At 36.1% G+C, this 25,420-nt stretch overlaps 1 protein-coding gene across 1 annotated transcript in view; it reads left to right on the forward strand.

The window, feature by feature from the left end:
• Nucleotides 1-25,420, forward strand: part of ARHGAP15 (Rho GTPase activating protein 15) — a 325,214-nt gene that overhangs the window by 175,595 nt on the left and 124,199 nt on the right. Inside the window, exons 10-11 of the mRNA XM_069861592.1 lie at nt 13,453-13,575; nt 22,629-22,727. Coding sequence (XP_069717693.1) covers nt 13,453-13,575; nt 22,629-22,727 — 222 coding nt within the window. The remainder of the gene's footprint in view (nt 1-13,452; nt 13,576-22,628; nt 22,728-25,420) is intronic.

The following is a 25,420-nucleotide window of genomic DNA, read 5'->3' on the forward strand; positions in this document are numbered from 1 at the left end:
GACCTCTGATCCCAAGTATTGAAAGACCAGCTTAATGAATGAAAGCATCGTAGTAAGACCTGGACAGAGTATATTAATGCTTTAAAAAAGAACGTCCCTTGTAGGATGTCCTATTTTATTTAGGATCACCAGCTGCCTGCTAGCATGTCATATAAACAGATCCCACCTCTGAAAGCCAAAGGATGAAATACCACTGAGGGGTTAAATGCTGTATTGTTTCTCAATTAAGGAAAAGGTTCCAACTAGCTGGCTTTAAATATTGATGCTGAAGAGAACGCTATGACATATGAGCATCTCCCCTCACCACCAAGGATATTTGGCTCCATTTAATTAATTCCATTGGCCATTGTCTTAAGTGTGCCCAGGATTCACCCAAGAGGAATTCACTTGTGTTACTGTTATTGAAAAGTGTAACATAGCATTATCTGCCTCAGACAGACTTTTTGTAGCATTGAATCAATTCCCTAGTTCTTGAAAACAACTACCTCATTTGATTCCTTTCATAATTAATGAAATTCAGTGGTAATGCTTTTGCCCCTCAGCTCATGTTCGAAGAATGTTCCAAAACTTCAGTTTTCAAGTTGAAAGCATTCTAATTTTCAGCCTAAATGGACTTGTGGTACGAATGTGTTCTTCTGTCAGCATTTAGCTAGCTCTTTATTTTCAGAAGTTCTTTTCTGTCTCAGGAGTACCACCCCAAATGGAGTCACAGACAGCAGTCTTATTACTTCTCCAGCTTGGTTTGGTAGACTAAACCAGCCAAAAATTCATCTTGCTTATGATAGGCTGCTGCTCTTTTTCATGATCATCTCAAATAGCCTTTTTCCAATCTGCCCCAGTTTCAGTCCATATTTCTTGCACATGGATATTCAAGGCAAGGTCTTCCCACAGCCGTAGGAAGTGGAATTCACTCTTCCATATGGAAATGGTACCCCTGATACAGCCTAGGGTTTGTATTTATCTGTATCATGGCCAATTTTTTTTAGAGATAAAAAGTAAACAACCAGAACATGTAGATACTGCTGTCCTTTAATCTTTGGCAGCCAATGCATTCTCCATGAAAACCAAAAAGTAAGCCTGCCTTACGCCTTTTTAATAGCATTTAAAATGTATTCCTAGCTGTGATAACAGTTTTTGTAATTAATTTTTAAGGTGTTCCATTTAAATGAAAAGGTAAGATTCTTCTAAAACTAAGCAATGTTTTTCAAACAGCACATTTTAAATAAAAAACAAAATTAAAACAATTTAAAATACTCTGGTGCTAATACACTTAATAGAACCCCCAAAATCATAAAGCCTTTGGAGAGAAAAAGGCTTATTATCCTGGAATTCGTGAAGACACCTTGTCCAGAACACACAAATGGTTTAGAAGGCATGCAGTTATGAAGTGCTGCTAAAGACAGTATGTCTGTGCATATAAAGGAATATGTATGTTCAATCACGTAGTGATAGTATATTTTATAATCACTTTTGGTGAAGAAGGTTAAAATCCAGTCCAAGAACCCAGAGCCAGAAGGGAAGGCAGTCAGATGTAGGTAACTGAGAAGACGAAAGCTTATGTAGTGCAGGTGATGACCTCAACATCACTGTTTGACTGCCTTCTATCTGAGTTACAGATACAGTCACTTAAATCAAAATCTTTGTGTCATTGCTGTGGTTTCCAAAATGTTAAGAAGTTCTGTTCCTGCAAAAAATAAGATTCGTATATATTTTGTGTGAAAGCACAGGTGTAGTATCTTTCTTGTCTCTGTAAAATTAAAGATTAATTTAGGGTGCTGTAATGCTCTTATCATCCTTTCTTCACATGAAGGTATTTCGGTTGTATTTGAATCAAAAAATATTCAATATTCTTTTTTTATCAGAAGATAGCACTAAAACTTGATGGAAAACTAATGAAAACACTAGTACCTGAATTATTATGCAATGTTATTTGAAGACCATTAAGTATGACAGATCAAAAACAGTAGTGATATTAAGGCACAACTACGAACAGTGGGATACTTGATTTCTTATTGCAACTTTACTCTTAGTGTGGGTAAGCGAAGCTACAAATTAGTAATTTCTGAACTGAAAGTATAAGCCTTGCTTAAAAATTCTTTTGCTAGGTTTCAGAGTTGGAGCATCTGATTCATTGAATTTGGGGTTTGATTATGAGAAAAGTAAATTATTCTGTTAGTTGCCCAAGTGGCTTAAGGGATGGAGACTGAATAAAAGTTGCAGGACACACTTATGTCGAGAGGAGTCAAGGTGGAGACATGGGAAAAGGGAAAGAAAATGAAAGGATCCTGGAGCACCAGTGGTTTGTTGCATTGTTTATCTGAATTTTGCTTTACTCTGGGATCCAATAGTAGATATTTTCTGCTGCATAAGGAACAGTGCTAGGAAAGCCTCAGTAGTGGTCTCATCTCATCTGGTACCCTGTTTCAAAAGTCATTTGTAACTGGTGAATGTGAGGATGGAGAGGATCTGTTGCAGTTGGAGTTATAGTTACTGTTCCTAATAACCCACAATGAAAATGGTTTTGAAAACACTTCTTTTAATTTCTGTGTTTTGGTCCAGAAAACTAAGTTAGCAGAATTCACCTTTTCCAAACAAATGTTTATTTGGAATTCATTTGTAGCTGTCCCTGCTCAAGTTACAGGTCATTCATAATAATAAAGCCTTCTAATTCTGTGACAGAATATTCATGATGTCTTTAAAATACTCAGCTAGATAATGGACCCCAGGATCTGGACAGCAAGACTTCAAAAGGCAGAGTCCTCTGATCTCCAGTTTCCTTATTCTCTCTAAGCTTGGAAGGTTTCAACTATCAAGCATAGATTAAGTTTTATTGGTTGATAGTCTAATTGCATTTGTATTATCTTTCCTCTTAATATTATTTTCTTTTCTCTGTCTTGGATTTCATCCAAATATTACTACTTCCACGGAGCAGCTTTCTGAAAATGTTTTGCTTTTCCTTTGATGCTGAACTGCTTAACACGTGAGTGTTGCAATAAGGTGCTGGTTCCTGATAATAGTTTTCCTTCTGTAAGAAAATGTTTCCACAATCTTCTGTGCTTGGCTTATATTTGATAGAGCTCTTAGGCTGAGGCATTTCATGGACAAGATAAGGTTTGGTTAAACATCTGAACTTTTGAATGTTTATCTGAACTAGATTCGACCTCTAAATTTGTCCATCATTAGCTATTTTGCTTTTCTTTTTAGAGACTAAATTATGCTATTAAATATGTTCTAAAGTAGGTTAAGTCCCTGTGCAGTTTGTCAGCTGGAACATTAATTTTAAAGCTGAAATGGTCTCCTATTGTATCTTTGTAACATTTTGCCTGAGTTTTAACCATGGCTCGTTGAACATAGGGTCACTGCACCCAGGCAAACCCCACATGCAGTTGATCGAAAGGTCTCAAAGCTGTCGTGATGACTGCTGTGATTTTATTTCAGGAAAACAATTTGATATATAGTAATTATTCGTCTGCTCGGGCAGCTTCTTCCAGTTCAGCTATTCTGGAGACTGTCACTCTGAAGGTTTCCCCCTCCAAGACCCCAATCAAGGGTCAAATGGGCTTGAGTTCCTAGATACCTGCTGCACCAAACATTTTGCACTAGCAGTATAGGACATGGTCATATCTAGGGTACCACTCACTCATGCCTTCAGCTCATCAGCTTTGGACTGATGTCTTAGCTGTACAAACCCAGACCTTGCCATCATGCTGCCTGTGTGATGAGAAGGAGCCACCATCAGATTGCAGCTGCCCTGGTGAGGGAGAGTGGGTGGGTGCTGGAAGAAGCCAGAAGCGTTCTTCCCAGGCCACCTTCCACCTAGGCTGAAGGAAGAGAGTGGGGAACCTATAGCTTCTTTCTGCTGTTACACAACTGAACTGTATGACTTGGTTTCACTTAAACACACTGGAATCATCATTCAGGTAAGCAGTTAAATTTACAACATAAACTATTATAACATAATACATGGCTAAATATACCAGCAGCTTCACTCTGCACTTTCCTTTTCCTTCTGCACTTACGCTTTCTCAGCCCACGAAAGAGGCTGAACCATAGAGTATCTCCATAGCGTAGGCTCACACGAAAGCAACAGCCTCCATTTGGTCTGCTGCATGGTTTTATGTTTATTTTAGTCAGATCCTAAAGCACCAAGTCTTTCCTGTGTCTTTGCAGTGCAACTCTGACACTACCTTGTAAGCAAAGGGCTGTTACTGCTGAAAAGTTTGAAAATGAGTTGTGTTTTAACAAAGAGAAATCATTTCTATAGAAATATAAAATGAAATCAATGGCAGAAAAGGTCACTTTTTCTGATGTTTATATTTATCTGAATATAGATATTGGAGATTCTTACCAGAACTTTCACTTAAGGTAAAAAGTAAGAAGGATTCTTAAATCCATTGACTTTTCTTTTTGAAAATGAGCTCATAGGTGATCTTCTTTCAGTTATACTTTTATGATTTAATTGAGGTAGAGAAAATTTGATAAAGTAAAGTTGACTTATAAACAGAGTAGAGCAAACAGATTTCAGATCTCTGAACAAATATTTTTTGATTACTTTAAAGATAATAGGTATGCCTTTCTCCTTCATAAAATGTCACAGCTACATTCACGGGAAATACTGAACTTGCTGTATTAAGAGAGAAAAATGTACTGGATTTGTGGTTTGAAACAACAAAATGTACAGATGAATGTTACTACTGTTTCTTATTGGCAATCAACAATTGTAACATGTTGGTTTTCATAACTCATGCACTAGGAATTAATTCTATCCTTTATTGTAGAAGAAACTTTAGAAGTTCCTCATATAATTGGAAGATGAGTTTGATGGAAATATAGTTATGTTTTAAAATAGTTTTCTTTTTACATTTAGAGGTACAAAGTATAATTTGTAAGAGTCTCAATAAGAGAAAATACTTCGGTATTATATTCTTTCTGGAAAGGTCCCTTAAGATCAGATCTGAATAAAAGATTCAACATGGTGTCCAAGTGCCTATCTAAATTTAAATATATGAATCATTTGTATGACTCTTAACAAGGGTGATATAAATACAGTAACGCCAAGTCTTCCTTGTTCTCTACAGATAATTAGTTTGTTTTTGAAAGCATAAGGTAGAATTATATGTAGGCTTTGAAGTTAAAAGTGCACACATGGCCAGCGGTACCCAGACGCTCAGAAGGGTTTCTGTTTTGGCATAACAGCCTATCTGGTAGATAAAGGAAGCATACAGTTTTCTTGTCCTTTGGTTTGTGAAATTTAGTGTAAATGATGACTATTCATATTATTTACAAAACGTTGAAAAGGTGACGAAGGCAGTTGGAAGATAAGCATAAAGACTTGCAAGTTATTGTCATACATTCCACAATAGAAGAAAAAAAAACCAGAACTTTATATTCTACAAAACCCCAAATGCATTACTTGTAAATTACTTCTTCAACTCAGTCTACAAATAGACTTCAGTTCCTTGCTCTGTCTTTCTCAACTCTGAATTGCATGCTTTCTTTTGGCAAGTCTGCTTAAATACTATTTTTACGTTATGTATGTCAGCTTCAAAAGTCATTAATTCAAATATTGTCATTTTTTTTCTCTGTAACCATTGGATTTTATGCGAGTGGGATGAGACTCTGTCTGAAAACACTGGAACAGGGCAGCACCCAGGTAGTGAAGGGTAGAGCAACGCTTTGACTCCTATATGTATATCCAAGTTATCGAGTATTTTCTTGGGAATTTTAGCAACCCTTTCTAGAGGAGAGAAATTGAACAAATACAAGAAGTGTTTCCATCATGCTTCTGACTTTTGCCTTTATTCATCTATAGTTAGGTCATTCTGCTTGTAGATTTAGAGAAAGTAGCTACCAAAGGAGGCTTGAGATTGGACAAGTCCTCAGTGATCTGTGCTAGTACGAAACTGTCCCCTCTACTCAAGGGGGATAAAGAACTGCAGCTACTTTTTGCAAAGAGACTGACTCAAGAGCTGTGATCCCTGATAAGGGCTTGAAGAGACCAGTTTCCCGTTCCCAAGCCCATTGTACTCTCTCTTCTCACAGCCTGAATAGGCTGACTTTGTGTACTACAGCAGACTTCATCCAAGTCCCACATGTTTTACATTAAACAAACATAAACTGGTCATACTGTATGAATAAAACAAACTCATTGATTTCTGGCACTGTGGTTTTTATAGTCAAGTTAACTGTGTATAATAGCATTTCTAATATTGTGACAATACCAAAAAAATTCTGGAAAGAAAGTCTTGGTGTGCCCTTGGTGATCTCGCCCAGTCCCTCCTGTCACAAGGTAACGTTTTCTATGTCGTCTTTCATAAGTTTATTAAGCTTCATCTTAAATTCTTCTGGTTTTATTCGCCACTAAGACTTCTTTGAAAGGGTATTTTAGAACTACATGTTATAACCAGTTTATGCTCATTTATTCTTGTGCCAACATTGTTCTTCATTTTAAACAGCTCTTCTCCTTCCCTGCTGTCCTCTTCTCGTCTCCTGCTCCTTTTCCCACCCCCAACCACAAATTCATAGAGAACAATCCCGGCCTTTCTCAGCTTTTTTCTAGGTGGCCAAACATGCCAAGCTTCTGCTCTGCTTTCAAAAGCTCAGCAGCCTGTTCTGGTACTTCTCACAGATGCTGCCCATACCTTTCCTGGCATTAATTCCTTATGCACATGTGACTAAGGTGTCACACTCATAGAAGAGAAATATTTTGCATTAATCCTTCTCTGACCATGCATTAGGTAGTATTAGGTCTAATCTGGTTTCTTCAACTTACAGCCTCTTTTTCTGATATTCCAATTCTTCTCTGAACTGATGATGCTTCCCAGCTTTGAGTCACCAAAAAGGATTTTTTGAAGGCTCCTACTTTATCTGTTGCAGTTATTAATGTTAAAACAAAGATCAGTTCCAAGAATATTTAAGGACTCACACTTGTAACTTTCTTTCAACACAGTAGTTCTCTTTTCAGCAAAGCTCATTTTAATACCTTATTTAGTCACTTCACAGTTATTGTTTTAATTCTCTCCATCATCTTTATTTTTTTAATTAATTATTTCCTGTTTGGCATCATGTCCAATGTATGACTGAAGTGCAGATAAATTTAGTCTATTGCATTTTCCTTTTCTAATAAAACCTATTTATTTTATTAAAGAAAGATAACAAGTTAGTTTGGTATGATCTTCCTTTATAAATACGACACATATTCAGAAATATTGCTTTGCCTTTCTAAATATTTATGGTACAAATACCACTAAGAAAATCTGTGTGGGAGGGCCAGCTTGTTTCCCAGTGTAAGCATGTAGTGATATTTAACACACTATTTATTTATTTATTTGTTATTAATGGTGGACAAATTTTTTTAAAAACTTTGTATGCATCAGAGCATGATGCAAAATATGAATTATATAGTTATTTTATTGAATTTTTACTGCTAATGCACACAAATTTCACAAAGTGTAATGACACTACTGAGCACTTAAGTTGTTAGGCTGTCATATTACAGAAAAATTATTTGTGCTATATAATCATTGTTTTCTTTCTTTTATTGTTTGCTTCTGAGCTTCCTTCATAGGCATTTGCAAATGCAGATATTCTTGCAAATATGTGTTTTAAGCCTGAATGACTTCAGATCCTTTGATACCTGCGCAAACAGAATCTTCCAAGCATTTCGTGGCCAGTGATATTCATTCTGTCACCTGACGTTGCAGTTGTTAGGTCTATGCTCCACAGTCAAAAAAATCAGTAATTTTAAAGTTTATCATAAATGTAGGGATTAAGGGTATTGCCTGATTCCTGCTTTTTCCCCACCAATCATTTCTGCAGTGCCTTTAAACAGACTGTATCTGCCTCTCATTTCACTCTTTTACAAAACATATATAGGAATTATAGGGGTAACTCACAAGACCTGCCCAGGAATTTCTCTAAGGGATGAAACAGGATGACTGACAAAAGCCTTTAGCTCAATAACGTAGGTGGAGTAAATTCTGTATCCTTAGTAAGCAGACTTTATTGGCTCCATCTTAAAGTGTCACAAAGGGAAGGAAGGAGGCAGGCACTTGGTTTTGTCACTCCCAAAACTTTGGGTGTTGGTTGAAAAAGTGACAATTTATACAGGCAATAACGCATGCTTCTCCTTCCTTAAAGGACAAGCAGAAGTTTCACATCCTCTGCAGGTTGAAAAATATCTGAAAACAATGTTGAATCCCGAGTTCTGATAAAATCCAATAAAATTTGAAGTCACAAATCATTATACTGTCTCAAAATACGATATCTCCTGGAATGTCATACTCCTCAGTGATAAGATGTATTTCTTCAGGAGGATGAGACGCTCAGCAATTAAGCATTCCCATTGCTTGCTACTAGTTAATTAATTAATTAATTCCTCTAATTTAGTATTTTAACACATATGTGATAGTTCTGCTGGTAGACTGTCATTTCCATTATCCAAAGTCATAGAGACCTCCTACCTCCCCTCTTGCCATCTCAGCTTTGATTCAGTCCTGCAAGGTGCTGCTGAGGACTTCGAACACCAGTCTGTAAAGCGCTTAAGAAAATTACCAATTTACATCAGCCGTCACAGTTAAGCCCCTGGATCTGTTTATATGTATTTTAAGAAAGTTACATCTAGGATTTAGATCAGTGTGTTCCGTGTTTTGAATGGTCAGGCTTGTCATTTTTAGTGTGCTTTGGGAAAGAATTATCAATCCCCAGTTTATGGGTGCTATTGTTATACTGCAAGTCACCTTGTTTTTTAAAAACTTCTTGAACTTTTGCAGTAATTGAGAATACTAAAAAATAAATGAATGTGCATGGTCCAGCCCAGTTGTGGTTTGGGTTTTTTTTTGCCACAGAGCAAGGCTAACTGAAGAGAGAGTACTAATGTAAAGCTATTTAAATCTCTTCATGCCTTATCATGCCCAGTGAGGCTCTTCATTCTGTATGAGCCCTTTCCATCCAATTGAAGTACGTATGATAATTTTGGGTGTCATAATAAACAGATAGGCGCCATAATAATGTATTTCAGTTAGGAAGAGGTACTTGGAAGAAATTGGTTTTACTATACACATGATGTGAGACAATCAATAGTGCTTTAGTCTGACAAGCACTGTCAATATCCATTGTCACAGTTCAGAAAGTCATTAATGGATAGTTCTTCAAAAACCAATGCTTTCAACATGTTAGAAGAGTTCTAATATACTGTACCTGGCAGGAATTAATCATAGGTAAACCCTTGGGATTGTGTATAAATGTTTTGTAAATTAAGATTGAAATAAAAGCCATTGGAAGGAATGTAAGTCCATGTTATATGGAGTTACAAAATCTTGCCAATAAAGTATGGGGCTTTTCAGAACATATTACAACATTTTGCTTTCTGAATCATTCAAGCCTTGCCCAGAACATAACACCCAGGAAAAACAGTCTCCTATAAATATATTGTCTAGGTACATGACTTGTGTTTTAGTTTCTCGACTAAATTCACAGAAAGTAATCACATAAAAAAATTGATCCTTGCCCTGAAAAGGTTAGAGATTTACGTGGTTCTGTTAGTTTTGACTGTGCCAAAGTCCTTAGCCACTGCTTGGTCCATCTTAAATTATTATATTTTTTACATTCTCATTGTATCATATATACAAATTAGAGCTTTAAATCACAGCAAGCAGTTTTTCATCTGCACATCTCAAAACATCGATTGGCTCATGGTACTGTCACTGCAGAACTCTGTGATTGGGGGGCAATGCATTAATTCTTTCTTTTTACCTGTCTTCTTGTATGAAAGACCTTATGCATACTTTATTTTTGTAGTTTCCCATGATACTGCTGTTACTTACATGTTATTAGGAGTATTAAGGCTAAAGCTGTGGCATTCAATAATTATCCAGGGAGTTTATGTAGACACAAAAAAGGCAGATCAGTTTTTCAATTCCTGCAATTGTTTTGCAGAATTTAGTCTATAGTTATCCTTCCTAATTCAGCTGATGTTACAACAGTGTTATCCAACATTAAAGGACAAAGATATGTTTATTCTTTTATGCTTAGTGATGTGTTTAGACTATTTTCTTTTAGAAGCTAGTATGTAGTATGCTTCCCTAATATAACAAGCTGTAGTGACTTAATATAGTTTAGTTCTAGAGCAAGTTATCTAAGGAAGAGATATTGCTTTTTTTCTTTTTTTCATTTGTCCATTTATACCTTTCCCACCTGTGGATTAAATAGTTGAAGTGCCCTTGCACCCATTTCTGCTAGCAGAAGAAATTCCCTGCTATATGTCCTGTAAAAGGCCCTGGCACAAAAAAAGTAAGCATCTATTTGTTTTTTATGTCTCAGAAACTATTAGTGCAATATACGGAAGATTTAATTGAAGAGTCTGTGCTAAGGATGAGAAACTATCCTTCTGTATTGGTTCTTGAGCATTTGTGTGGATATGTCAGTGCGAGTAGCTTCAGAATTGAGAATATGAGTTTATTCAGTGCAATGAATCAAGTGGCACACAAATGCAGTTTATTCCAGGGAACATATAGTAGAACATCTACGGCAGGTTTTATTTCCCATTATTTTATACTTAGATCCTTAAGAATCCTATTTTGCATCTGTATAGAACTTCTTCTTTCCACTTTTTAATATTGTTTAATTTTTACTAACTCTCTTTCATGAAAGATTCTACAGGTCAAATCCAGAACCTGAAATTTAAAAAAGAACGTACTTCAAAAAACCTTTATTGTGGTTTTTGAGTTTTATAACTACACTTTTTTTTCTCCTATAAGTGATGTTTGATCCTCTTTGTACTTCCAAATATAATAGCAGAGTCATTTTAACGTGGGTATATCGCAAGAAGAGTGGCTTGGCAGGAGAAAGAATATTTCTAAATGAGATCCCAACAAGAATATTTCTGGCTAAGCTTGGGTTTGGAACATACTGTCTAAACCCTTGAATTTCTGTGAGGACTAGAGTTTCCCTCTGGTGACTCACTCATGTTTAATAGCATAAAGTATGAAATTCATCAAAATTAGCTTTGCTGTTGTTTTTAACTATACACTATACAGTTCAACATAGAACATAAAAAAGTATCCTGACAATAATTATTCCTACCTCTAGATGTAGTTTTAACACCATGATTGCTGTTTCAGGTAGAAAACATCCAGATGGGTTAATGTATCTTTCTAAATAGAAGGATCTTTACCTGTCTGTCAAGTCATAGATCCGCTATCCTACCATTCACAGTGTGACCACGTTCATTTCTGTTTAAATTTCTTAATGAATCTGTACACTTAGAGCTAAACATGTAGCTGCAGTAGACATAAATGCTTTAGAGTCCTGCTGAATGGGAAATATGGCAAGTATCTTCAGTGACTTGAGTCATGTTTTCACCCCTGCATCATTTGCACGGGGGAAGCTTCCTGTAAGTCAAGAAAAAGGAAACCTGAATATGAAACATGATAGACAGAATGACCCCAAGCAACAAAAGAGTCCCAACACTAAATACAATTCACTTCCCTGTTTCAAAGCACCATGAAGATGCAGAATTAGAAACATCCATTTGTTCTTCTTTTTATAGCACAGCCAAGTGAGTTGGAATTTACTGTGTCCCTGCCAAGGATTGCTCAATTTTGAACAAAAAGTCCTCCACTATAACGTTAAAAAACCACCAGCCATCAATTGAATGCTAATCTTTATATTCTATGATACATATCTCCAAGAATGTTACCATTAAAAGATGTGAATTCTATTTTTCATAAGTGATGGATTATTGTACCAAGCTGTGCATTTTCCAGTAAAGTGTCCTTTTATTTGTCCTGTGTGATTACTAGTTTGTGGAAGTATGTGTGGGGTCATTTTAGTGCTGTGGGAAAATGGAGCACTCTTCTGTTAAATCAGTAGTGAAATCAGAAGCAAACTATGCTCTGATCATCGTAGGCATGTGTTTAAATATTGCTTTCCTTAATTGGCTATGTTCTATTTACTTAAAATGAACAATTTGGCAAGTTTTTCTCCCTTGACAACAGCAAAGCATAAACCATTTTATAAGTTTGGCTGTTAAAATCAGATTTGTAATGTAAACCACAATATTCCAGGGTTGTTACTGTTGCTTAACCAATTATTTTAGCTCGTCATTGTTTTATAATTGTGCACCTTTAAACATTCTGGTTCTGCTTATAACTTCTGCAAAACTTCTCACTACCAAAGCACCCAATAATATGGATCTTAATTTTATTTTTGCTCTCTCTCTTCCATTGAATCCTCTGTGTGAAAATCTCTGCATTATAGGGGAGATTCAATACAAATGGGGAGTTTAGGGGCTGCCTCTGTAACTGCAGCTAAATTATCCAGGGTCCTATTTAGGAATTCTGTTAAAGGGACAAGAGACCAACTCTTGTGAGTTCCACTTGTGCAGAATAATGAGTTCTTATGGATTTATTTAATTATTTGTTTATTTGTTTGTTTTCAAGCAGGATGGAAAGCTATTCTTTCCTCAGAAAGTAAAGAAGCCACTCTTCTCTCAGCTGGAGGTCTCTGCCAGGGAAGGCTGTGCAGCTCTGGCTGCCCCTTCATCCTCCTCTGGGTCTGAGGGAATGGGTAGGGTTAGAGAGCCCAGGACACAGGATAAGGTTTTTTAAGGGATGACGAGGCTCAGGTGATTTGTTAGAAAACTTTAAATATCTGCTTGTTTAGGGAAACCTTTGGAGAAGGTCTTCCCATAGCATGGCTGCTGGTTCTAGAGCATGCTGAGATTTTATTCCTACTAATGCTATTTTGATAGATATGATGGTGTCCTATAAGCACCTCAGCAGAGAAAAAGTTAAATTTATGTCTTTGAAACTTCCTCCAGGGGATTTTCTGCAGCTGGGTTCTACGTCTTTTTGACACAGAGCAGGAATAAATTGAGCTCAAAATGTTTTTCAGTTTGGTAAATGCCTAAATATAATAAAATATAATCACTGGGACAGGAATACTTTTCTTTCCATAAATTAATGCATCTTGCACACATTTCATGGCATATAGCCATGTTTTCTATAACTTCATTAAATATATATATAATGTTTAATCCGTCTTGGCAAGAGAATTCAGTCTTTCAGTAGTGGTGTAACCATCCATCCTTTCTCATAACAAGTAGTATATAGCAAATAGTGCATAGCACACTTTGAGTCCAGAGTTTTAGCTGAAAAATCATCCATGTGAAACTTGTGGGATTCGTGAACATCTTATGAGTAAACTGGTTGCCATCCAAATGCTTATGGGCAATAAATAATACAACTCTGAGTAGCCAGCAGAATGAACTCATCAAGTTTATTCACAAAAGTATTAATCAGATGTTTTGTACTACCCAACCAGCTACAATGCTGACCTACCGCATGATTTTACTAGAGTGGCTGTGGCCTTATTTTCTGAGGATATTTGAGCACACTACTATTAATTTAAAAATACCGTTTCTCTGAAGCTTTTTCTTTTGATTTTCTTCAGTTTTCAGACTGAACTACAGTGCCTCTGACACAAATGACAGAAACCGAGTTAAAAGCAGACTAAAGAAGTTCATCTCCCGAAGACCCTCCTTGAAAACTTTGCAAGAAAAGGGACTTATTAAAGGTGTGTTCAGTCTTATATACTTTTTTGGAATAAGAAGTAATAAGTTATAAATGAATTTTTCTTTTTCATTCTCTGTTAAATGAGTAAGTGTGTTGGACAAACACTCTTTAGCTATGGTTTTGTTGCTGTATCTCCTAAAATTTATGCTACTGAACTATCAAGAAAAGAACTACGTATGGTACATTGATAGCTTCATTTTCCTACCACTGCTTCAATTTTTCTGCTTTGATGTGCAAGTTGTAGAAGCCCTTCCACTTAACATGGGCACTCAACATGCACATTGCAAACCAACATGATGCACAATTCCATTTCTTTTTAAGAAAATAGTATTATTATAGTTTTATATTTTAGAATCTGAAAAAATAATTTCAGATGCTGTGCTGACTAATTTGTTTTCTAGTGTAGGCTGGAATAGTTTCTTCTGTCTTCTCTCATTATTTTTCTAACTTGTCAACAAAATACACTTTTAACGATTTGAAATATGTGCCAGTGAATAATAAATGCTTTGACTCTATGACTTTTTCCTACTCAAATTTCTTGCTAAGTTGGTCAGTGATCACTTTCACATATCCTTAAAAAGTTGTTTCTTTGATAAAACGTGTCTGTTAGTTTGTCTGAGGAGTAAGTGTTTTGCTAAGAAGCTGGTAGTATACTTGAAGGCGGTAGCATTCTGACCACTAATAATCCAGCAAAGCCATGTTTTTAAATATTGTCTGGAATAATGCTTTAAAAATTTATGCACTCCCAAATTATTATGTGTGAAACCCACAACTGCACATGCAAATTGACTAGAAAGAGGCATTTTGCCAGCAGTCCATGTTGATCCCTGGAGTGTGAGTTTTCCAGTGGTGTGTCAAAAATGGCAAGGGGTAGTGCTAGTGTGTATTAAACTTGTCTGTCCTGAGCCAAGAGATTGACCCTAGCTAGCAAAAGCTAAATCAGCCACAAGAGTTAAGCACCAGCTGGGCTTGTGTCTGAAGAGGAGGAGAAGATTTTATTAATTAAGTCCTTACAGTTTAGATACGTGCAGAAACGTTCAGTGTAACATTGCTTCCTATAAAAAAGACTTCATTATATGAAATCAGTATGTGCCTTAGTGATGGGCTTCTGCTTTTAACTGTCACAGACACTTGAAAAATATAATTTATACATAAATATATGTGTGAAGTGTCCTCACACTCACACACCAAACTTTCAGGATCTGTCCTGAAACATGCATAGTATCTGATTTCTGTACATTTGGAGAGTTTTACCCCTTTGAGGTATGCTCTGGGTTGAAGGTGAGATTTGAATGCATCATATTAGTTTGTTTCAGTTATTACAGTAATAGAGTAGTAATTTATAGTCTTTTAATTTCTGGATTTAAGGGTTTTTTTTTAGTTTAATAAAGTGTGGCTGATGAATCTCCTGTGGTGTTACACAGGGATCAGATGTGATCCCTGCTAACAAATCCAGATTCATTAGCATAACTCGAATCCATCCTCTAATATATCTCTCTGGGAAAGCCACATGCATTTTGTTTTGGCTGCAGTTGCATTCAGCTCTTGATTCACAAACATAGCTTGGTTCTACCTGGGATACTCTTCCATGGATTACAAAGCAGTGTAATTTGTGACACAGTAATTCTGAACTGGTACCCAGCACCATTTTATTATCATAAAGAAAACATGTTAGTTATCTACCATGAAGTTTCATTAGGATTAGGTTTTGGCCATGCAAATGAGGCAGGATTCGTTAGCACGGCTTAATTCCAATCTACGGTAAGTCTATGTGAAATGCTCATTTGATAAGGTTCCTTCATTGTCTTCACCAGAGTTTATCCCTTAATCTGTTAAAATGTTATGAAAATGCAGTTGCAGTGCTTATACAGAGACCACTTTTAAATGTTAATTTTTAGGCTCACATTAGAATATTTTTAAATCACAGAATGCAACCATTCAGATTAAAAATAAAAACCTTGCCAAATTTTGTATTATAGGATGCATCTATTTATTTTTCTAAAGGTGTCTTAAATGGTTGCAGAAACCTCTCAAAACTATTTATTTGCTCGTTTCTTAAGGGAAAAAATGTTAACCAATTTTTACAAGAAAAAATTCCTCTAGCTCTGAGAACATGCACACTAACTTTTATCCCGTAGGGAAATACTTCTGTCAGAATTGTAAATCCCTTAAAATAGGAGCTCATAATAAAAGTGTGTCTAAAGCCTTGCAGGACATCTCAGTACCAAATTTCTGACAAAGAGCTCTTCTGTGTGCTGGTGAAGAATTGATATAAATATCTGTGAAGCGTGTGGTGTTAATTACTCCAATGCAGTGGCACTGTAGGTGCTGTGAAAACCTTCACTTTTCATCAAGTGCTATTCATATTTGCCAGGGGCACTATAAAGCTCTCAAATCTATATTGATTTTTCACATTGTATGTCACATTGGAACCAAAACTCCAATAAATTTAACACATAAATTATAGTCATGAGTAAATACATTTTAAGGTGGTAAATTCACTTAAACGCAGTTCTGTGCTCTGTTAGTCACTGATGTGTGCACACTTGGCCAGAAGACTCAACACATTTCTCTGTATTAACCAAATTTGGGAATACAGGCTTCAAAATTAAATAGCAGTTTGATCTCCTGGGGTACTTTGTTCTGCCAAAATTGTTATCAGAAAATCTAGAAATTATGTGATTGTCATTTAACTCTTAACAAAACTTTGTGTAGGATGCAGCATATCCATGTAGTAAATTAATTAGATAGGTAAATAAGAAGAATAAGAAGTAAGAGGATAACAATTAGATAATGGAATGTAGCAGACCAAAGTGTAAATGCTAGTTGCATGTAGATCTGAAAATGAAGACGCTCTAGCGCTCCACATGACAAAAAGTTATTTTTGTCATCACTGTCCCGTTTGCTTTCTAGTCCTTTGCGTAAAAGAATCCAGAGTGGGAACAGCACATTGGCTCCATTCATTATGATGGGCTGGTGGCTGGGGTTTTTTGTGCTCCAGAGAGAGCTCTAATGAAGATCATCAGTCCCTCTTGTTCCATCTCCCTCATGCTTATGCAAAATATCTTTGGTCTAGAAATACTGTGAGTAGTTTTTGAGACGATGTGTAATACAGTGGTTTTGTGCAATATGAATGTGTCTGTAGCTAGACGTCCACACATGCACGAAACCTAGAAATAGTAAATAAGAGGCATGTTCCATGTCTGCCATTTTAATAGTGTTATTTCGAGAATAACTGCGTTCAAATTTATACTCTAGGGCAGGGGTTCTCAGTTCCCTGGGACTGAAATATTCTCAGAATTTACAGAATCTGCACTAATATGCTAGAAAAATAATATATAAATCTTCTCTTTTAAAACTACTTTATAGTTTATAATTGAACTTTGATCTTTCTGCTTGAGCTTTGTCATGATTTAATATTACCCGAAATGAATTGCCAACCTTCACCTTGATATTGGCCTGTTAACTTCCTCATTACTGAGCCTTTCTAGTCCACAAAAAAAGACCCACAAACTTCTGTGAAACTGTGATTTTAAAGCTATGCTAGTTGTGTTGGTAATAGACTATCCGCAAAAATACACTTTCAGTAAATGATTAAAAAGCATGAGTAACAGCTTAACATAAATGACACTGTGGGAAACGAGGAAAACGGAGCTGGCAAGAAATTAATCTAGGTTTTTTGGGACAGATATTTTTTTTTCCCCAAAAAAGCTAGACACTGAAGGGTCTTCACTGAATTTATTTTATAAGTGAAGTTCAGGAAAAAAACAAAAAAGTATAAAAATTGGAGTGGATACAACTGTTTCAAGTTGAAAATAAAAGCCACTCAATTGCTAGTGAAAGGAACTAGCTGTGATTTGGCCTGATAGCCTATAGATCAGGGCTCAGCATATGTTAGTGGTTGTGCAGATAGCAGCACAGCTATCACAAGGCACTTTATTTACAGACAAGGGAAAAGTCTTTATTGTCTCATATGTCTCAATGGACCTTGGAGTTGTTCAGTGTAGTGAATGTAATGCTCATGAGAAGTCCAAAAGTGTAGATTAAGACCTATCTTTGGTGTGATCTGTAACACTTCTGGGTTATGCAGGAGTTTAGCAATTAATCTGGTGCTCATATTAATTTAGGGAGAGTTAGGAAATATTTACAACAGCTTGCAGAGACAGTGGGTGACAAAGGTATCTCTTTCTTTCTTTAATCACTAAATGGACTTCTGGAAGTATGTCTTCCAAAACCTGTGCCAGTGAACCACTGGATAAAATTACTTTTTCCTTTGACATTATGATCAGAAATAGTTCAGATAATTTTAAAATATCTAGGGGTTTTGAGATCTGTTTTGAGGAATACGGCAGACACATTTTCTTTGAATTTAAATGAGTTCTTGTCCTCACTAAAATATCATAATTTCTTAAGAGTGTCTGCATTAATCTTTATTTCCCTTTTTTTTTCTTTTTTCTGAGAATGTGAAACAAATCTGGTAGCTCATACACTATTTAATAACTCTTCACAAAAGTATTCTTTTTTTAAATTGATGACCACCACAGGTCAATGATATATAGTATATTTAGTGTGTATATATGTGTGTGTATGTATATATATATATAGTGTACGTCCAGCTGGCAAAATTCCCGTCTAGCATAAATCAGGAGAGGTCCATTGACAACCTCACTGGCTTCAGTCAGCTAAGGATCTGGCCTACTTTTTGTAAAAGCATCATGGCATTACTTGGAGCTCCACTCTGGGCTCAGCATCACTTTAATATCTGATTTAAAGTGTCTGACTCTGTAGGTTGAGCAGCTAGAAGAAATCCCCTTTCAGAATATGTCCCTTTCCAACCAATCCATTCCACCTCCAAAATTTCACTGCAGTGGTGGCTACTTTTCTTTCGCTCTCATTTTACTTTCCTCTCTATTTTGCCTTCTCATTCTCTTTCTCCTTTTTCCCCTCCAACATACAAACATATATAAAAAGCCCCAAAAACTTAGATATTGATATGAAGTTCGGGTAATCCAGCAATTTGAATCTAGTTGTAGTAAAGTCTGTTCCTGGAAGGTACTGAATTACCTAGATATAATTCACATTTCTAAAACCTTGGGCATTACACCATTATGCCTTCTCCTCTTGCATCAGAATTTGAGCTTCTCCTCAAGAAATAGAGTATTAACCATGTCCTTCTCTGTTTTTTTAATAAAAAACAGTGAAGTATGAATTCCTCCCAAGTGTGGCCACATCTCATCCATGTACACCAAAACCAGTTAAACAATGACATTCTCAGTGAGGATGTGGCTTTAATGATTTTAATTGTTTCTTTTCCAGAAGTATTGTCTCCATAGTCGAGATTTCTTCAGCTCAGAATTAGTGGCTTTGCTGCAGCCTGCGAGAACTACTCAAAAAATAGTGGCTCTGTCAGGCTCAGGGAAAACTTGAGGCTCACCAGAACGAGCAATTCATCGCAGCTGTAATCATCTTTTTATATTATACAAGTTGTGAATGTCCGTTCCCTCCTCTTCTGGTGTCTCATTTTATACCCATGTGCAAAGCTGTCACACCCCCCACCACCTTAAACAGAAAGTTTAATGCGCAGATATCAGGGATGCGTAATGTAAACCACACCACCAAACATATTACGAATATATTGCTCTTCTTAAAAATGCTTGTTGGTTTTTCATACTACAGTATTGACTAACTGTCTGTGTTTGATGTATGGTTTACCAGCCTGATGTAGACTTATGGTTAGAGCTTAACTTGTTAGTTCTGCTTTTGCAGCCAATTCAGAATAACTACAGATGCCCCAAGATATTAAAATTGACTGCTCAAATGGACTCAGTGTGGGAGTTTCATTGGTTTTAAATTGATAACAGCTGAAAGAGTGAATGATTAAAGCTGTATATGGGCATAGTATGCAGTTCCTTTGTACAAGCTCTTGTGAACAGAATCCACTGTATGGGAATTGCCTTTGTTCTAATAAAAGATATTTTTGAACAATTGTTAGTTTAAATTTTTAAATGATGAAACAAGGGCATTTCAGGAGCCTATAGAGGAAATAATTCCTGAGAAACTGGAATAACTCTGAGAAGATAAAGTGAATTTCTATTCAGAGGGGAGCATTTAAAGTTAAGTAGCATTCCATAAGGTGGTAATTGTGTCTATTTCCCAGGCATTTGAGTTAAATAAGCTGGATAGGAAACATAAACTGTCATAACAGGAGGTTAGGAGTGTTGTGTACATCTTCTTTTTTCAAGTCATAAAAAATGAAGTTTTGAAGGGCCTTATTACAAATAAATCAAAAAAAGCCCTTTTTGCTTCTTTATCCCTTTGGGAGCACTTCTTACTTTTTGAAAAAATGTTCTGGACAGTTTTCCCTTAAACTAGTTTCAAAATATAGACCCACACATATAAAATAATAAGAAAATTATATTTTAATCTTAGTTACACATAAATCTAGTTTACAAAAGTTATTAATTTGCCATTCCTCTAATTCCTTGTTTTGAAAATACTACACAAACAAATCTTAACTGAGTTCTCCTTAACTATCCCTGTGACCTCTAAAAGCGTAAATATGACAGTGTGGCTACTGCCATTTCCATGTTTATGTACAGAAACAGATCCAGCGAAAAATCAATTGACTAGAGAGAGTCGTGGAGTTGGTGGTTCAGAAGCACCCAGAATTCAGAGTATTTGGATGACTCATGAGATCATGTTCTAATAAATGCTCATGAATTTCTGGAAGGGGGAAAAGACATGCAAAGCTCTTGGGTGTTTTGCCATAGTGCCTTTTAATGCCCAGCAACTATTAAGGCTGATTTGCTACCCTTTCCATCCCCAAGTCCCTGTTTTCTAAAGAAAGGGTGTTTTAATGTTTAACTGCATGGTACAGAATGTGGCTATATCCGTATACTGAAAGGTAAGTAAAATGAGGTTAAATAATTTGCTGGAGAAGGTACAGACTGTGCACCTTGAAAAGAAGTAATGGACTAGGTGAGAACCGTGTGACAGTTTCCTTTTTAAAATTTCATCCCAGAGATACAAAGTATTCTGCATTCATGCTGGGGACTGAAAGAGGAACCTCAAAGTAATGCTGGAAGTTGGATAGGAAGTGGTTACAATAGAGAAGAAAAGCTTCTGAACTCCCATGCACTAATTTTGTTTCAGTTCTTTGTGTTTTGCTACTTGAACGCAGTGCAGTTCTTTGCTTGTTTGCTTCTGAAGTTGTTTACAAGTGTCTTTGTCCACCAAAGAAGATATATTTTTACTTCTTTTTAACATAATTTACACTGGAGACCATTCCATATTATGCAAAGAATTTGACAGGTCTTTGCTAAAATTTTAAAAAAACAATTAAGATGTCAAAATAGGAAGTGCTCGTACATTTTAATCATAAATCTCTGTATATATAATTACCACTGAAGGCAGCTATAAATGTTTTATGAAGAAAATGTAACCAGACTGTGCTTTGTCAGAAACATAACCCCAAAACATGTAACAGACTGTTTGCTAATGCTTCCCGCCACACATGCACACAACCTTCTTCACTGCAGTTCTGTGAACCCAGTCCTCCACCCCTTCTGCAGCCGAAACTCCGACTAACTTAAATTCAGGCTTTGATGTACTCTACCAGAATGCAGATCACAGGCATTGGGAGGTGCCGGAATAAACTTCTTTGCTAGTATCAAGAAGGCCAAACCATCCCATGCACCCTACCTTGTTTTGCTGACTGTTCCCTACTCTGGGGTGTTAGATAAGAAAGGCAACTGGGTTGAAATCTAAGCTTAGTAAGAAAAAGCAGTGCCTAACGATAGGAAAGCAAAGTTCCTTGCAAAGCAGAAACTAAACAAATGAGGTTTTGCCTTATAGTGAGAAAAAAGGGTCTGCTTCTTGAAGGAAGAATCTCAACTGATTATAGTGGAAGGTGGTAGGACTGACTATGGAAGAAATATCCAGTGCTATGGGAGCTGTAGAGGACAGCAGGAGGTCCTGCTGTTCTGCAAGTGAGGGTGCTTGTTTAGTTTGCTCTGCAGAGCCCAAGCTTATGCTTGCACCCCTCACCTATCTACACAAAATATTTCAACGTGTCTATGCCAAGTTCTTAAACGTAGTATCCTCTGTTGAGTTGCTAAATGGAGACTGTCTCTTTGAATAAATGATGATGGTATGCTCCTATTGTTTGAGCATTAAACTGGCTCCTATTGAGTAGTTTCTTTCATCTCTTTGATTCATTTTGATTCTAGCAGACAACATCCCCATTACTGACTGCTCTTTTCATAATTTCTCAAACATATAGAGTGGAAATGAAGTGGAGGGAGCTAATTAGTAATCTGAGGAGTTTAACCTGCTTATACAAATATATTTTAAGACTAAATTTCAAAGTTTCTCAAAACTTAATAATTATAAAAATTGAAAGATATTGTTATTTACTTAAATGATTATTCATCCAAGAGCACAAATCTTAAACTTGATGATGCAATCCTCATCAAAAGACATATAGTACATTCTATTTTTTGAACAGTTAATGTAGTGACAAAAAACCTCTTTTGTAAAGATGAGATGAAATTGTACTAAGTCCTAATGATGCAAAGTAATAGAGCTCTTGCATCCATGCAGTACCCTTGAGCATGAGTGAAATTCCCTTGGTGTGGAAGAAATAAGCTACCCAAAAATATGAGTTTCAAGGTTGGACCAACCACTAATACAATGGAGGATTTGGGATTCAACAAGATATGGAGCTGTATCTCTAGAACAGCCTCTCCCTTTTTATGGCAGGTCCAAGAAAAATCCAAGGACTGCATCCTCCAAGCCTTAGAAAGGTCAAGGTCTAAATGACAACTAAAACTTGAGCCCAGGGGAGGTATCCAAGTGCTATGGGCAGAAGGTATTGGGAGGTTTGGTTCTGTGGCAGATGCCAACAACTGTTAGGACTTAGAAAGGATTTCTTTCTAACTTCGTCTGTCCATCTTTGATGGCTGAGTTTTAATTAATATGAAAGCTCAGAAGACAGAAAAATCCCAGCTGTAATAATGTGCTTAACTGTATTTTCCTCTTTCTTTCCAAATGTAGATCAAATTTTTGGCTCCCATTTGCACTTGGTTTGTGAGCATGAGAAATCTACAGTCCCCCAGTTTGTAAGACTGTGTATAGAAGCTGTTGAAAGAAGAGGTGAGTACCTTAATATTTATCATTATTTTCTTTTTTTTTTCCTGTTAGTAGCTGAAACTTCAACCTTGTAAGTCTATTTGAGTTGTCAGAGTAGTCAGGTAGTTCAATTTATAATATAGTTACGGACTGAACTATATCACATTCTGTATCTTCATTTTCTTTTATAAGAAGACTTTAATAGAACCCATTCCTGCTGATTATGCCTTATATTTTGTTTGGCATGTTGTTGTTTTAGTCTTTGTCTGGGTAAGCAAATGCTAAACATCAATAAAATGTCAGTAACTTTCATGCTGAAGTCTCCGGTGAGTGTAATGCCAATACTTTATCCTAAGTCTTGAATCATGTTCAACCACTATAAATGTTATTCTAGTGTGACCATATTTTTTTTAATGCGTGCAGGTGTCTGGGTTTTACAGTTATTTTAAAAAGCCATATTATTGTAAGAAAATTGGAATGAGTATTCATCCTCATTAAAAGTTTTGATTAATTTAATAAGAAGGATTTTCATTATATAAAAAGATGTGCTTAACACGGTTGCCTGCCTTCCTTTCTTCAGTGTGTCTTCTCTCATTGAAGGTCATTTTCTTTGGAAGGTACATGCGGTAGATGCAGAATCTTAAAATGTATTGTATAAAAATGTGAGGCTTCATCACCATCTGTTGCAAGTTTACAACTTGTTCCAGGGATCTGGGGAAACATATATCTTGCAAAAGATAGAAAATTTATTTTCAGAATAAGGCTGGGTGAACCCATTGTCACTGCCATATACTGGAGTCTCAGAACAAGAGAACCAATGAAAAAAATAAAAAGATACTTAGACCGTTAACCACAAAGGAAAAAGCTATTTTAATTCCATCGTTGTCACCTGGTTTTATAGTGAAAGGTGCAATAAAACTACCCTAAAGTTTCAAAGTCTGGGAAATTCATGCTTTAATTATACAACAAAGAGAGCACTGGGATATTATTATTCCCAAAATGATTGGCAGGAAGTCAGAAACTAACAAACTGGAGATTGTTCAGTAGGGGGAGATAGTGGCATTGGTTTTTTGGAGGATGGCTGGAAGCTGCATAAAGAAAGAGACAAAGAAAGGGGAGAAACGTGTGAAGTGACTATTAATAGAGGAGGAATTGTGAGGAGAAATTCAGAACATGAAAAGGAAAGGCAGAGATTAGATTATAAAAATGCCACGCCGTGCAGAACATGTCTAATTGCCTTTTGGGTTACGGTCTTAGCATAGGTTCTCCAAAAGATGCATTAGATATTTCATAGGTGTTTTGTGTTATCTGACCACTCCTCTTGGACGAGTGGGGCCAGAGGTCTCTGTGCTGCTGAACTGAAATAGCAGAATACAAGGACTTTAATTAGATGTTTATTGTCTGCGTGGTTATCAGAGGAATGTTCACGGAAGAGAAAGAAAATATCACTGTTCCTCCAAAGGAGTTCATCCTTCAGAGTATTGCATTATTGTTCTTGTATTTCCTTCAAACTTTTTGTGACTTAGAGAGGTCTACCCCTTGTAGTTAGTCTAATATGTAAATAAAAGCTTGTCGTATGGCATGAGAAAAAAATTTCATTTTATCACTGTATTTATGAGTTTATATTTGATATACAGTTTTTTTCTATTATCATATTCTTGGATTAAGATGCTTGCATTTACTCACATTCTATTTACTCAAAGTGTTGTTTTTACTAAGTTCTGGCATAAACTATCTCAGGACAGCAGTAATTTATGTGAAGCTAAATCCAATGTTTATGCAAGCTTCTGATGACATTTTATACCGGGGTTGGTATTAGGAAGCAGTATGTGGAGGTGCCAAGTCTCCCGGCATGGCTGAGACTCAACAGATCTGAAGCCCTCCTCTTAATGGCCAGATATGCCTCCAGCCAAGATACTCAACTGCAGAGTCATGGGAAATACTTATGTACCAATTATGGGAAAGGCACATTTAATGAAAACTGTATGTTTACTTTCATAGTCTTAGTAAGATGGCCTAGATATTCGGTACAGCTGGCATATTGGCTGTTGTAGAAAAGCTTTTTTTCCTATTTAGAAAATATATCATCTACATACTGTAACTGTACCAAAAATGTTAGTTGCGTGCTTCGTTTAAGATAAAGCATTATTAGGAAAAAAGGCCTTAGGGGACTGATCCTAAATGTTACTTACAAAACTTTCATACTTTGTTCAAAGGTTGTACTCTTATTTATCAGCTCATGCTTTTAATTATTATTTACTTATTGATTTTCTATTTTTTTTCTGATTTTTAACACATTATCACTGTGCACTGAAAGAAAGTCTATCAGTGATCTGAACAAATCATATTAATTAGTAAATTTTCCTGTGTAGATGAGGTTACATACAATGGCCAACTGTAGCAATATTCTCCCACAGATTAAAAATGCAGAGGGTGTCATTAACTGTTGGCAAGATTTCCTGGTTTGTTACACTATTTTTAAATGAGTATCTACATTGAAATCGTAAGAATTATTCTGAAATTATTTTACTGCAACTTAGATCTGATTTTGTTCATTAATCACTTAGGTTATTTGCTTCTTCACCATTTCAGGATAGAGATGCTTTATAAGGTTTGATCTAAAAATTCTCGTAGCATAAAATCTATTTAGTCTATCTGACAAGGATTTTCTTTTTCAAGATTGACATCCATTTTTTCTGCCTCTTTTTGGTATTTTT

This window comes from Phaenicophaeus curvirostris, chromosome 7 (genome assembly GCF_032191515.1).
Source record: "Phaenicophaeus curvirostris isolate KB17595 chromosome 7, BPBGC_Pcur_1.0, whole genome shotgun sequence".
NCBI classification, from domain to species: Eukaryota; Metazoa; Chordata; class Aves; order Cuculiformes; family Cuculidae; genus Phaenicophaeus; species Phaenicophaeus curvirostris.